The sequence below is a fragment of the Mustela erminea genome, chromosome 8, assembly GCF_009829155.1.
Source record: "Mustela erminea isolate mMusErm1 chromosome 8, mMusErm1.Pri, whole genome shotgun sequence".
Classification (NCBI taxonomy): Eukaryota; Metazoa; Chordata; class Mammalia; order Carnivora; family Mustelidae; genus Mustela; species Mustela erminea.
The window spans coordinates 69,349,853-69,364,485 of record NC_045621.1 but is presented as its reverse complement, the minus strand read 5'-3'; the positions used below and the strand labels follow the sequence as shown (position 1 = coordinate 69,364,485).

The following is a 14,633-nucleotide window of genomic DNA, read 5'->3' as shown; positions in this document are numbered from 1 at the left end:
TGGGATTGAGCCCCGAATCAGGCTCTCTGCTCTTTGGGAAGCCTGCTTCTGCCTCTCCTAGGCCCTCTGCTTGTGTTCCCTCTCTCACTATGTCTCTCTCTGTTAAATAAATAAATAAAATCTTTTTGAAAATAATAAATAAAATAAAAATAAAAATATGTATTCTGGTTATAGGTCCTTATCAGATGAGTTCCAATATTTTTTTTTCTATTTTATGGATTATTTCACTTTCTTCATAGTGTCTTTTGCTGCACAAAACTTTTAATTCTGATAAAATCTAATTTATTTTTTGTTTGTTGTCTGTGCTTTAGATGTTCTATCTGAGAAGCTGTTGCCTAATCCAAGTTCATGAAGACTTCCACATATTTTCTTCTAAGAGTTTTATAGTTCCAACTCTTACATTTAGGTCTTGGTTTATTTTTATTTTTGTTTGTGGATATCCACTTGTCTGAGCACCATTTGTTGACTATTCTTTCCCCATTGACTTGCTTTGGTACCCTTGTCAAAAATCAATTGACTATAACATGAAGTCAACAACAACAAAAAACAAATAACCCAGTTTAAAATGGGCAAAGGATTTGAATAAACATTTCTCCAAGAAAGATATACAAATAGCCAAAAAGCACATGAAAAGATGCTAGTATCACTAATTATTAAAGAAATGCAAATCAAAACTACAATGAGATATTAATCATCTCACCCCCCCCATTAAGATAGGCACTAGAAAAGAAAAAAGAAAAGAAAAGAAAACATGTCGATAAGTATGTGCAGAAATTGTAACCTTGGTGCAGTGTTAGTGGGAATGAAAACCAGTATGGAGATTCCTTTAAAAATTAAAAATAAAATTACTGTATAATCCAGCAGTCCCACTTCTTGGTGTATATCCCAAAGAATTGAATGCAGAATCTTGAAGAGATATTTGCATATATATGTTCATTGCTTCATTGTTCACAATGGTCAAGAGGTAGAAACAACCCAGATGTTCATCAGTGAATTAATGGATAAATAAAATGTGGTAAATACATACAGTGGAATACTATTAAGTCTTTAAAAAGGAGGAAATCCTCTGAATTGTTTTTATACCCTTGTCAAAAATTATTTGACTAGGAGTGTCGGGTGACTCAGTTGGTGGAGGATCTGGCTCTTGGTATTGGCTGAGGTCTTGATCTCATGGGTTGTGGGATTGAGCCCTGATTCTCAGCAGGGAGTCTGCTTGAAGATTCTCTCCCTCTGTCCCTCTCCTCACTCACACACACACTCTCACTCTAAAATAAACATATCTTGATAAAAAAACCAACTCTAACAAACTTAACATTAAAACCCGCAAATAACCCAATTTAAAAATGGACAAGGGATTTGAATAAACATTTTGACATATTACAGCATATCCATATGCAATATAGATAAAAACTGAGCATGTTATGCTAAGTGAGGTAAGCCAATCACATAAGACAGTTCTGTTCCGTTGGTCTATATGTCTAGCTTTATGCCAATGCCACATAGTCTTGATTATTTGCCACATAATTTTATAGTAAGTTCTGAAATAGAGAATGGTACATCCTTCAGTTTTGGAGGGTTTCTTTCAATATTATTTTGGCTATTCTGTTTTGGCTTTTCATTTTTCATATGAATTTTAGAATGGGCTTGTCACTTTTTACACAGAAGGCAGCTGGAATTTTAAAAGAATGTATTGAATCTGTGGATCGATTTGGGAGAATATTGCCATCTTTTTTTTTTTTTTTTTGAAGATTTTATTTATTTGAGAGAGTGAGTGAGTGAGCACGAGCCAAGGGGAGGGGCAGAGGGCAGAGAGAGAAGCAGACACCCTGCTTCAGCAGGGAGCCCGATGTGGGCCTCAATCCCAGGACCCTGAGATCATGACGTGAGCCAAACACAGATCCTTAACTGACTGAGCCACCCAGGCACCCCGAGAATATTGCCATCTTAACAACATTTAGTCTTTCAGTCCATGAAAATGAATGTCTTTCCTCTTCAGTCTTTTATTTCTGTCAATAATGCTTTGTAATTTTCTTATGCAAGTACACTTCTTTTGTAAAATATGTTTCTATCTCAGGTTAGTTTTTATCATTTACAAGCCCAATCTCAAAAAGACTTGATACTAAAGTTTTCATCATGTTTATGGTACTGTGTTTCTTTGGCACACTACCACTGTAACATATGTGTTGTAAGTCATGCTCTCCCTTCCTCCGACCCTCATGTATACACAGTCTTATTCCTCCTCCACCTCTCCCAAGATAGTAAAGGTTGTTGTTTGATTTTCTTCATCTCCGTAAGTAGTATAGATATGGAAGTCTCATTTCTGATACCATTTCCATTCTTAAAAAAAAAAAAATTTAATTTGTGATAATTAAGTCAAGATTTATGGCTCTCCATATAAATATATGTTTTGATTATAGATTGCATCAACCTGGCTTCTTCTTCTTTGTACAAAAGTGGAATGAGAGATAGTTTATCTTAGAGCCCAGTGGCCAGAAGTAATCTTATATTATATCTATAGGATCATATATTATATCTATCTCCACCCAGTTGAGAAGTTTTTCTTGCAGCTAACAGAGTTTCACAGTCTCAAGCTACAAATATTGGTTTTAAACCTCATGACAACTGTAATCACAGGATATTTCTATATGTAATGTTTAAAGCTAGAATGTAGAAATGCAAATAAAACGAAAGAGATTAAAAGACTGGCTATCAGACATCAGAGTACAAAGTGTTGTCAGGGTTAGGTGCAGATCCCATTTGCAGAGATCACAAATCTAGGTTTTCACAGGCGGTCCAGAAACTGTATTTTGAGAAAATTGCTCTATAGTATCAAAAATGTACCTGCTTGGGACCACTCAGTATGAACACAAATCATAACTTAGTAGCTTTGAAGGAGTAAGAAGCATGAGATTCGAGGAACATCTTAAAGTTTGAGGTGCTTCTTTTGGTTCATTTACAATAAACTTGGATGGTTTAGACTTGAATTATAGTAGTTGAGGTCACAGATTTAACATGGGAATGGAAAAAACCCCACTATCCTGTGAATTTTATATAGCCTTACCTAAATTAGGTATGCTTCCCCCATATTCTATTAGTATGGTTTTCACTTTGCCATTGTAGCTAATAAACATGCATCCTTACAGGGGTCAAGTCAACTGTAGTTCACTAATTTCTACAGGTTGACTCTGGCAGAAGAGACCAGTAACGAAATTAACTTTCAGCTTAATTCATTCCTATTCATCGATCCACCCAGCAGCTAATGAGCATCTGCTTATGCCAAGGCATTGTTGTAAGTGGTGCTGGGAGTATTGCAGTGAACAAAATATTTTAAAAGTTCCTTGCCCTAATAACTGGGTAAGTGGGTTCACCGGTGCTGGGTGGAAGACCATAAACATTAAGAAGAGCAGTGCTATGAAAAGTCTATGTGAGGGAATGGTGAGTCACAGAAAATGGGAAGGGTTTTTGTTTTTCTTTTAAAGATGGTGGACAGTAGGGAGCACCTGGGTGGCTCGGTTGGTTTACTGTGACTCTTGATTTCCGGTCAGGTCGTGATCTCAGGAGTGTGGGATTGAGCCTTGTGTTGGGCTCCTCTCTGAGCAGAGTCTGCTTGTCCCTCTCCTCCTTTACTCCCTGCCCCCACGCATGGGTGCATGGGTTCTGTCTCTCAAATAAATAAGTAAAATCTTTTTTTTTTTTAAAGGTGCTGAACAGTAGCATTTAAACAGAAAGGTTTTAGCACTTGTTCAGTTTCTGGCTTATGCCATAAAATGGTAATTTGCCATCTGAAAAGGATCGCCTACTCATTGAACTTTAGAGTTGTTAAGAACAACAGAACTTTCTTCTGATGAAATCTGATGCGGAAATTCAACATATAAGGGTGATGCAGCTGTGATTGAAATGTGAAAGTGAGGGGTCCTTCACCTTCATTGTCCTTCCTTCATCTCTGCACCCTTTCCTTTCTCAGTACCTTGGGAGCTTCGTCAGGGAACCCAGAACATGTGGAAAACTACTCATCAGTTTGCAGATGAGTAAATTAAAGCTAAGAGACCTTAAGTAGCTGCCCGTAGTCAATTAGCCAGTGATTAGCCTAAAGCTCTTTCCATCTTATCCATTTAGAATATGTTTGAGCATCTGTGTCCGTGCTGTGCTAGGAGAGTTCTGTGGATATATCCATGAACAAAGAAAGAAAAGTCTCTGACCTCAGGAAGTTTTTATTGTAGTGGGAGGAGATAAGAAAATAGGCAATTTATAAGGTAGAGTGTGTCCATGTGGACACACTCTGTCCCTGTGGAAGCTCAGGGAAAGCTCTGCAGGAGCTGGTCTTAAGTAAAAACTGGAGTTTCACCAGTTAAGAGGAACTGCACTCATATACTTAAATGAAGAGAACCCTAAGATGCGGTCATTATCAGTATCTGATGCTTTCAGCTATAAATGACAAAGACCATCCTAATGCATAATAGTATGTCTCTAGGGTTAATTCCATGTTCCTGGCTTTTGCTTTTGTTTTTAAGATTTAATTAATTAATTAATTAATTAGACTGAGAGAAAGCCTGCTAGAGGGGTAGGGCAGAGGCAAAGGGAGTGGGAAAGAATCTCAAGCAGACTCCCCTCTGAGTACAGAGCCTGATAGGGGGCTCTATCTCACGACCCAGAGATCATGACCTGCAGTCAGATGCTTAACCGGCTGAGCCACCTGGGCGCTCCTCAGTGTTCTGTTTAATTCAAGGTTGTGGTATTATCGGGAAGAAGGATTTTTCTTATCTTTCTCATCTTTCTCATCTCATCTTTGATTCTTTTGGTCACAAAATGGCCGCTGGAGTTCCAGGGGTAGTATCCAGACATAGTGTCCAGTAGAGGCTCCCTTCTTTTCACTGTTTCAAAGCCAAAGGAACCATTCAGAATCTTTTTCTAAAGCCGGTAGGAGGCTTTTCTTCATTCCCCATTGACCAGAACTGGTTCACATGCCCATTCTCTAAGCAGTTGCCAGCTAAAGAATGGGATTGCTATGATTTACTCAGACTAATTAGGATTCATCTTGCTGTTTCCTCCTGTTTATTCATTGAAAGATTTGTTTTTTTTAAAACAGCCCTTTTGCTGAACATAGAAAATATTCCCATACAGTTGTTACCTGTTCATCACATAGAGATTAATTGCATATATTATACTTTTTTAAGCACATTAAGTGTTTAAGAAATCCTGGAGTCACAGTGAGCCAAAAGTGTTAGGATAAGTATATCCCAATTGCCTTAATTTGCTTTAAGTTTGCCTGCTTGTCATAACACCTATCGTTTCAGTTTCCGTATAACCTTCCAATTACTCCTAGAGTCAGAAATCTTGTTAATCCTTGAAATAGAGTCTGAAACCCGATTTTCATTTATTTGCGGCTAAAGGAATGCCCAATTCTCTAGGTTTCATTCCCTTTTATACACACACTTGGTTGGATGTATACAAATGCCATTTTGTTATAGTGCAAAATGAATGGAGTTTTTCAGACAGTGGTTCTGTGAGATCCTCATAGGGAATAATTTGTAGCATAATACTCCATTTACTTGATAGGAACTTAAATTTCACAAAGTGCTTTCTGTAAGAGTCACTTCTTATAATTTGAATCTAGACTACAAAGCTAACTTACTACAGATGTTTTTCCAGGTATGAAGCTTATTAGACTAAGACAGGTGTAATTATGTCTTATAAAATAAGAAACTGTTGACTATATATAATGCTATCTAAACTAATTATTTTTATTATTTTTATTTTTTTTAAGATTTTATTTATTTATTTGACACAGAGAGAGAGATCACAAGTAGGCTGAGAGGCAGGTAGAGAGAGAGGGGGGAGCAGGCCCCCTGCTGAGCAGAGAGCCCGATATGGGGCTTGATCCCAGGACCCTGAGATCATGACCTGAGCCAAAGGCAGAGGTTTAACCCACTGAGCCACCCAGGTGCCCTAAACTAATTATTTTTATTGTGAATCTGAAACTTCTTCGACATTGCAGGGTATTCACAGCAAACATTTTCCTCACACTTCCTGAAATTCTAGTGCCATTTTTCTCCTCTGGTTTCGAACCTAAAGGATGTAAACAGGAACTTTTTCATTATCTCATTCCCCTCGTATCAGAGGGATAGGTGGTCAGCATGAGCTCAGTTATAACTGGTCTGCAGAGTTATCTTGGACACATTTTTGTCCTATCAGTTAATGTGCCGTTATTTTCAAAGTCCTTTAGTTCAGTGCTTCTGCAAGTTTGACATGCCTATAAAGTGCCTGGGGGTCTTGTTGAAATGCAGATTCTGAGGTTGTATGTTTCCAGTAGACAGCTGAATGATGTGACCATACTTTGAGGAACAAAGTTATATTCATTATCCTGTACAGTTTCCCATGAAATCAGACAAGAGCAGGGAAAGTTGAAGTCTGTTATGTACATCGAAGATGAGGGTCTCTTTTGGAATAGGGATTAGATTATTTAGACACTCTTCAGTTAGAGTTTACTTTTCTTTTTGTATTTCTTCTTTCTCCCTCCTCCCCGCCCCCTGCACCGCCACTAACTTCCTTCATAGCTCTATTCTAATAACTTTAGTCAAGGAATTCTGAAGAGTTGGTAGTTTTGGATTTTCTAGAGCTCATTTTTGGCCTTGAATGAATATTGTTTATAGGATATATATTTCAGTTTGTACATTGTATATTAATTTTAGTATTAACAATTCTAGTGTTACTTATTGTCATTTGTGAAAGAACTGGATTAATATTTATGTCATCCATAGAGGATGATTTTATCTTCCATAGTCTTATTTCTTTTTCTTTTAGAATACTATAAATTGACATTAATTTGCTGTGATAATGTTTGGAAAATGGAAAAAAGGAATGTGATATCTTGAAGTCATTCTTTGGTTCTCTGGGCAATGCTAATAGAAATGAGAGTAAACCTGCAAGGGAAGAGACTAGAAATGACCTCAGTGTTTTTCAGTGCCCCCTGAATTTATGGTACATCTATACCATGAACAACAAGAGAAGAACTAACTTAGTAAATTCTAATAATGTTGACTGAATGGTATTAAATCACTAAATGAACCAGCCCTAAATCGTCCTTTTTGTAAGTTATGTCATTTTCTGAATATTGACATATAGTTCTTGGCAACAGTTATATTCAGTCAGAGGCAAGTTGTCACTGCTGATTTTTTAAAGCTAAGACCTAGATTCACACAGAAAATTATGTAGGTTGTATTTAAGAATCTAATACCATATGTAACAGTTTTAAAGATGTTAAATACAGTTTGATATTACAAACTAGGATGAACATATTTGAGAGAGTTTTAATGTTCAGCAAAGATACTCTAAATGGTAATATAACTTGGGTTTTGTCCTGGGTTGAGCCATCTTTAAGAATTTTTAGACAATATAATCAGAATTTAGTACCTAGGAGGTAGTTCAATGGCTAGATGGACATGAAGTGTAGAAAAAAGTTAAAGTGCTTATTAAAGTATAAAGGTGGTTTGGTTTTTTGTTTGTTTGTTTGTTTGTTTGTTTGAAGTTGTGTTTAAGTAATCACTATACCCCAGGTGGGGCTCCCAACTCATGACCTCCAGCATCAAGAGTCCCATGCCTTCCGACTGAGCCAGCCAGGTGCCCCTTAAAATATGTTAGAGAAAACTGTCTCAGGGGGTTATTTAAGTTATAAAAATTTAGTTTTATGTAGAATATCAAATAGCACCATTGGGATTGTCCTATTTCCCACTAGAAAGGTAAGTATTGTTTTGTGAAACCTGTATCGGTTTGGATATGTGTATAAAAATAATATGTCTGTGCACCATATGTTTGAATCAAGTGTAAAATCTATTTCTTCCCGTGGATAATATTCAAAAAAAGTTTGAAAGTTGTTGTACTAGAACACAATAGAAAGGAAGACTTAAGTCCAGTATGGAGAGCTTTAACTTAAGATGGTGGTCTGAACCAGTACAGGAAGCTCCATTCTTGTTCCTAATGTATAGAAACACCACCAGAGAAAATAACCAGAAAAGGATGGTCTTGATGATGGTGTGGTATTTTTAGAACGCACAGAAGGACTTGAAAGCAAGTAAGGGATTTTCTAGGTGCCAAAAACAAAGAGGAAATTCAGTGAGAGTAGAGAGTGAAATCAATAGAATATGGCCCTCAGGGGGAAAAAAAAATTATATATGGCCTAGAGGCCTTGGTGGTCTTAGGAGTAAGTCAAGGTAGAGACCCCAGAAGACTGCAGGTGCAGGAATGAGGCTCACTCATAAAGCCTAGAAAAATTGATCCTTCCCATGTTCAGATGCTAGAAGACTTCCCATTCCCACCCCTTCTGAACAAAGAAAGAAACTGTACTGTCAGGAATTAGAGACTAGGACGGCACTCTAAGAGGCAGGGGGCCTTAATTTGCATTAGCAATAACCTAGTGCAGAAACACTAAGCCTTTAAGTGATCCAGAGCCCACAACCCTCTATAGGTCTTTTCCTGGAAGAACAAACACAGAACTGGCCCACAGATACATCTCTAAACACAGGGGTCAGCAGACCTTTGGAACTTGACTGCTGCTGCCAAATGACTGCACACCCCAGAACAACGCAGTACATACACAGGAACCATGTTATGAGAGGCTGCTAGTGGATGATTAATGGTGGGAGGCGGAGTTTTGCCTAAAAAGAAACCAGAAGTAATTAAGGCAGCCCAGAAAGAACTTGTAAATTAATCTGTTTAAAATATGGGAAGGGACTAAGAATTCATTAGACAAGTAAAACATTACTTAAGAGCAGGTAGATTTGAAAGAGAAACAAATAGAATTTTTAGAAATAAAATTAGGGGTGCCTGGGTGCTCAGTCAGTTAAGCGTCTGACCCTTGATTTTGGCCCAGGTCATGATCAGGGTCATGGGATTGAGCCCTGTGTTATGCTTGAGACTCTCTCCTCCTCTCTCTATCCCTCCCCTACCTCAAATAAATAAATAAATTTGGGGGAGGGGGAGAAATATGTGGACATGCTTTTAAAAGAAAAAAAGTAAAATTAGCATCTGGGAAAAGAAATACAAACAATGTAAATGACCCTTAGGAAAGTCAAATTACGGAATCTGGAATTTCAAGACTTGCTAAGAAGGTCATATTATAACAGCAAAGGTAAATTTGAGACATGATCTTTTAGAAATCTAATACTAATTTAATATTAAAGATCTCATTCTGCCAAACAGTCTAACCTCACAACCTGCCAGTGTATGTCAGAGCATCATCCTTTTAGGCTTAAAACTGGCTGTCCCTGCTTTGTCCCCTTCCTATGGAATCATTACCAGAGAGAAAAATACAACTAATGGCAATTCCTCTTTCCATTTGTCATTCATAAGACTTTAGGGAAATCAACATGGCTCTGGCTCCTTATCAAGAGAAAGACGGATTCCCTTGCAATAATCTGTTTGTATAAATTTGCAAAATGAATATTATCACAGTCTTTACAGTTTAACTCTTTGGGAGTGTACTGTTTTTACTGTTTTTCTCCCCTCAAATAATTTGATATTCTATGACAATTTCATCATCATTACCATTTTATTATTTTGATCTTTAACAATTGGATGGATTTCTTAGGCATTTGCTAACATTTGTATATGGAGATTATTATTCAGTCACTTTAACAGAATGTACTTGAAATTGTTTCTCTAGTAGTGGTACGTACTGAGCTCAACTTTCATTTTCCATATTCCTCATGTGCCAGTAGCACACATTTTTAGATAACTAACTATAGTTTGGGGTATGGTTTGTAGCAATAGAATAGACATTTTTCTGCAAAGGTAACTGGTCCCAATGGGGTTCAAACTTGTGATCTTGGCCTCATTATCACACTTTTGTAACCATCAGACCTAATAGATATATTATATGTATTTCAGTCTGTAATCTCGAAATTGAGTGCTATTTTTTTTTCATTACCCAAGGTTTATTTCAGATATGTAATTAAAAATCACTTTGGGACATTTCTCACTTTCGTTTGATAGTAAAAGTAACAAAAGTAAAGCAGAGAGCCAAAGAACCTAACTCACTTTTCATCTTCCCTGTGTTTTCTATGACAGTGAAAGTCACAAAAGTGAAGCTTGCAGGCAAAGAGCCTAACTCACTTTACGGAGAGTGCTCCGGTCCCTTTTTCTTTTAGTGAGGCTATAGCAGGTCTGATGTCAGTCACTTTAGAGACCTTTAGACCTCAGTGCTCATTTATTGCTAAAATGTACCAGCTCTGCTTCTGCATTATGAAGATCATCTGTCAACACTTTGAGATATTCTCCTTTGTTATTAAGCTTGTGATGCTCTACACTGTCAGGTTTTTTGCCAATTATAGTTAAGGTACAATGGTGTATTCACCAGATCAAAGTCTCACATTGGCGGTAGAGGAATGATTTGTAAGTCTTTATTCATCTGAATTGTACAATAGAACACCTGAGGAATGCAAATAATCCCTCTGAGGACTCTGCAGGAAAGGCTGTTAAAATGACAGGGTAGAACTATTGTTATTCTGAATTGATGCTTTAGCCAAAGTAATTATTTCTTATCTTGTTGTTTCATAACAGTTCTGGTTTTATTAGTTATGTTGACCATATTTATGAAACAAAATGTGTATGATATTTTTATATTATCCTTTTTCCTCGGCTTGTTTTATTTCATTTTCACTGAATTGTATTTGGTATGGATCTCTCTCTCTTTCTCCATACATACACATGCTTGATTCTGACTTGTAAACGTATGTTACTAATCCATATTGTTTTGTTTGAACAGTGTTAAGTCTGTAAAGTAACTAAGAATCTCATAATATTATTATAGGCAGAAGTATCAGTTTAAATTTTCTCATTTTGGGGGTGCCTGGAAGGCTCGGTCTGTGGAGTGTGCGACTCTTGATCTCAGGGTTGTGAGTTTGAGCCCCACACTGGGTGTAGAGATTATTTAGAAAAATAAAATCTTTTAAAAAGTAGCAAAACCACAAATTTTCCCTTTTTCCTTTAGCCTGTCCTTTATAATTTTGGATAGGAAAATATCTGGTTTGGATTTCCTTTTTTTTTTTTTTAAGATTTTATTTATTTATTTGTCAGAGAGAATGAGCACAGGCAGAGGCAGAGGGAGAAGCAGGCTTCCCACTGAGCAAGGAGCCCTAGGAGCCCGATGTGGGACTCGATCCCAGGACGCTGGGATCCTGACCTGAGCTGAAGGCAGCTGCTTAACCAACTGAGCCACCCAGGCGTCTCTGGATTTCCTATTTTAAAGGACACATACTTTATTCCAAAGTACATCTTAGGGATTGGCCCATTCTTTCAGGATGTGACCAAAGGAAAAAAAATTAGGAAGATCAAAAACTACTGATAACATTAAGTAAGTAATTATAGGTTAGCCTTATATAACAAACATGTGCAAATTATTATGCAAATTATTCATTTCCTTATCCGATCATAAATCCTACTTGGTTGGCCATATTCTTAATTTTATAATAACTGATCCCCTGTCATTTTCTTTGATAGGTGAGTTTTGGTGATTTTGTCGTTTAGTTTTTGTGTTTCTTTTCCCCTATTGTGACATTGACATTGATTAAAGAACTCCTGCCACAATTTTTTGTCATAATAGCTATTAAAACCTTGGTGTAAATGTGGGAGGCTTATAGGATTATAGAAGATTACGGTATGCATTAATATTTTTAACGTAAGTTTCTGTGAAATTTGTACTCACTTCCATATTAAACCCTATTCCAGAATCATAGGCATAGGGGCGCTTGGGTGGCTCAGTCAGTAAAGTGTCTGCCTTCGGCTTAGGTCATGTGGTCCCCAGGTACTGGGATTGAGCCTCCTGCATTGGGGCTCCCTCTCCATCTGCCCCAACCCCCCCCCCACCTTTTTCTCTCTCTCTCTCTCAAATAAATAAACTCTTAAAAAAAAAAAAAAGAATTTAGCAAAATCATCTGTAATTATCTGAGAATGAAAATTAGTAACAGTAGCTACTGTTATTATTAACAGTAATAATCATAATAGTAATGCTGTTTACTCTGCCAGGCATTAATTTTCCAGGTTCATTATAATATAATGTGTACTACAGATTATCTCCATTTTTAATAGGTGAGGAAACTGAGGTTTAGAAGGTTTTGATAACCTGCCCAGGATTAAAGAGCTAGAGAAGTCGTGTAGAATCAGACCCTGGTTAATGTATTTGCTACACTTACTTCATTTATATTCTAACTACTGCTTTGCCCAAATAACCCATGATCTGGAAGGGGAAAAAAATCACTCAGTAACATCTTTTTGGGTAACAACTTGGTGTCTATTCCCTACCCTCCCAAACCCTTTGTGATTAAAGGAATTTATTTCCTCTGCAGTTCTCTTATTTGTGCTCCTGCATAAGTAAGAGCAGTGTGGATACAATCAGCTACGTTTGTAAATGTGCATTTCTGGTTGTGTTTCTTTTGACTAGCAAAAATCTCCCTCAAAGTCAGGTACAAATGTAAGCTCTTTTTAGTCCAAGAGGGAGCTGACCTAGGCATATAAAATTCTGGGTAGCACAAATGATTTATTTGGCAAAAACTCTTCAGAATTAGCTGGCACTTCTTAAGCTTGGTTCTTGTACAAGCAGGACTTAATGTTTTTGCTTCTTAAAAATTTACTTTGTAGAGTAAGGAAAATAATAAATCATAAGATTGAGGTTTTCAAGGACACAGGTGTTAATGCTGAGCAAATTTAGTATAACTTTAAAAAGTTTTATAATATTTGTATAATGGTTCATATAGATAATGTACTAAAGTAAAACTAGATTACAGTAAAATCTTATGGCATATACCTGAAGCAATTGCTGCCTGTTAATGCCTTGACCTTGGAAAGCTATACACAAAAAGATGGCATCATAAAACCGTGCAATTCTTATGAATATGTATGTGCTACTTGATAATAATGAATGTGGTACAGTCATGCATGCACTACAAGATAATGTTGTGCCCTTTTTTGTCTACAGGTTGATAAAAATTAAAGAGTGGGTGGACAAGTATGACCCAGGTGCCTTGGTCATTCCGTTTAGTGGGGCCTTGGAACTCAAGTTGCAAGAATTGAGTGCTGAGGAGAGACAGAAGTATCTGGAAGCGAACATGACACAAAGGTTAATTAGCATTCATTTTCCCTACACTTTATTATCAACTATTTCCTTGCAGTAATTTAATTGCTTGCGCTGATAGAATAATAAATGACAGAGTAATTACCATTATAAAGAGGGAATCTTCTCCTTTCTTTACCATGAGACAGAGTGAAAAGATTTATTTTAAATTAAGTTTTTAACTGTCATCTGTCATCTCTGTACAGTGTTTTAATTATAACATAGGTATTAGTTATGTATATTTTTGAGAAGGAATGATCGCCAAAACTCTTTCGTCATGTTCAGTGGGGGAGGGGAAAGGACGAATCAGTTGCCTTAATTTTTTTCTGAGTAACACTAATATATTGTTTAAACATTGGATTTCAATCAAATAATTTTGCTTTCATGACCCACGTCCTGGAAATAATTAATATTGGAGGAAAATAGTCATAGAACGGGTAGATCAAATTTTTCTTTTTTTTATAGTAAACAATTCAAAATGATATATTCAGACAAATATAATTAAAACTAATTTTAGAAGGGATTTTTTTTAGAAACAGTTAAATGCATTCAGGCCTCTTCAAGTGTATTATGGAAGATAAACGGTCAGTTACTAATATCTTGAACATTTCTGCTTGAAATGAATAATTTTAGCTCTATACTGATCTCTGGCACAATCAAGTTATATGTTGAGTGAATTTGTTTCATTTTATTTCAGCGCTTTGCCAAAGATCATTAAGGCTGGGTTTGCAGCACTCCAACTAGAATACTTTTTCACTGCAGGCCCAGATGAAGTGCGCGCATGGACCATCAGGGTAAGATTCATACTTATTCATCAGCTATATCCAGTTCCACACTATTGAATTCAGATTGATATCACTGACTTTGAAGTTTGTCATGGTGGCGGTTAGCTAGTCATTACAGATGAGGTTTTTGTCCAGGATAACTTTAATTATTTGTGAGCTGCTGAACAGTGAAAGTGGAGCGGCATTGATTGAGGCAGGTAACAATTGATTCTGCCTATTACATAGTCTGAATTTCTTCATCCTGTAGAATCTGTCTACCCTCCTCCTGTGGTCAGAGATAAGACGCACCAGTATTGTGCTTGCTTAATCTGTGTGACTGGGTTTGTCTGCAGTGAAATTGATGTTGCTTTTCATTTTGTATTCGCTAAGTTTGTTTGGGTTGCGGGTGGTTCTTTCCTCCTTTGCTTTGCTCGGATTACATTTTCAGCAATAAAAGCAATATGACATCATTATGCTCTTCATAGATACACAGTTGGGCTCAAAGAGCTAAACTCAATGTGTAATAATTCATGCTTTTTTATTTGAATTCATAGAAGTGGTGTTTATTTTTTGCAGTATTATATATTCAATCTTTCTTCTTTAAAAATGTGATATGTATTTTAAATATTGATGTATACTGATTACGACCAGAAAGAATGACTAATTTATTCCCGGAGGACAATAGACACTGTGAACTGTAATGGCTTGCTTTTAAATGTAAATATATTGTAATATGGTAGTTACTATTGAAAAATATTTTGAAATAT

The 14,633-nt window shown here is 36.6% G+C and overlaps 1 protein-coding gene across 1 annotated transcript in view; it reads left to right on the top strand.

The window, feature by feature from the left end:
* Positions 1-14,633, top strand: part of OLA1 (Obg like ATPase 1) — a 175,562-nt gene that overhangs the window by 155,703 nt on the left and 5,226 nt on the right. Inside the window, exons 8-9 of the mRNA XM_032355977.1 lie at positions 12,968-13,108; positions 13,800-13,896. Coding sequence (XP_032211868.1) covers positions 12,968-13,108; positions 13,800-13,896 — 238 coding nt within the window. The remainder of the gene's footprint in view (positions 1-12,967; positions 13,109-13,799; positions 13,897-14,633) is intronic.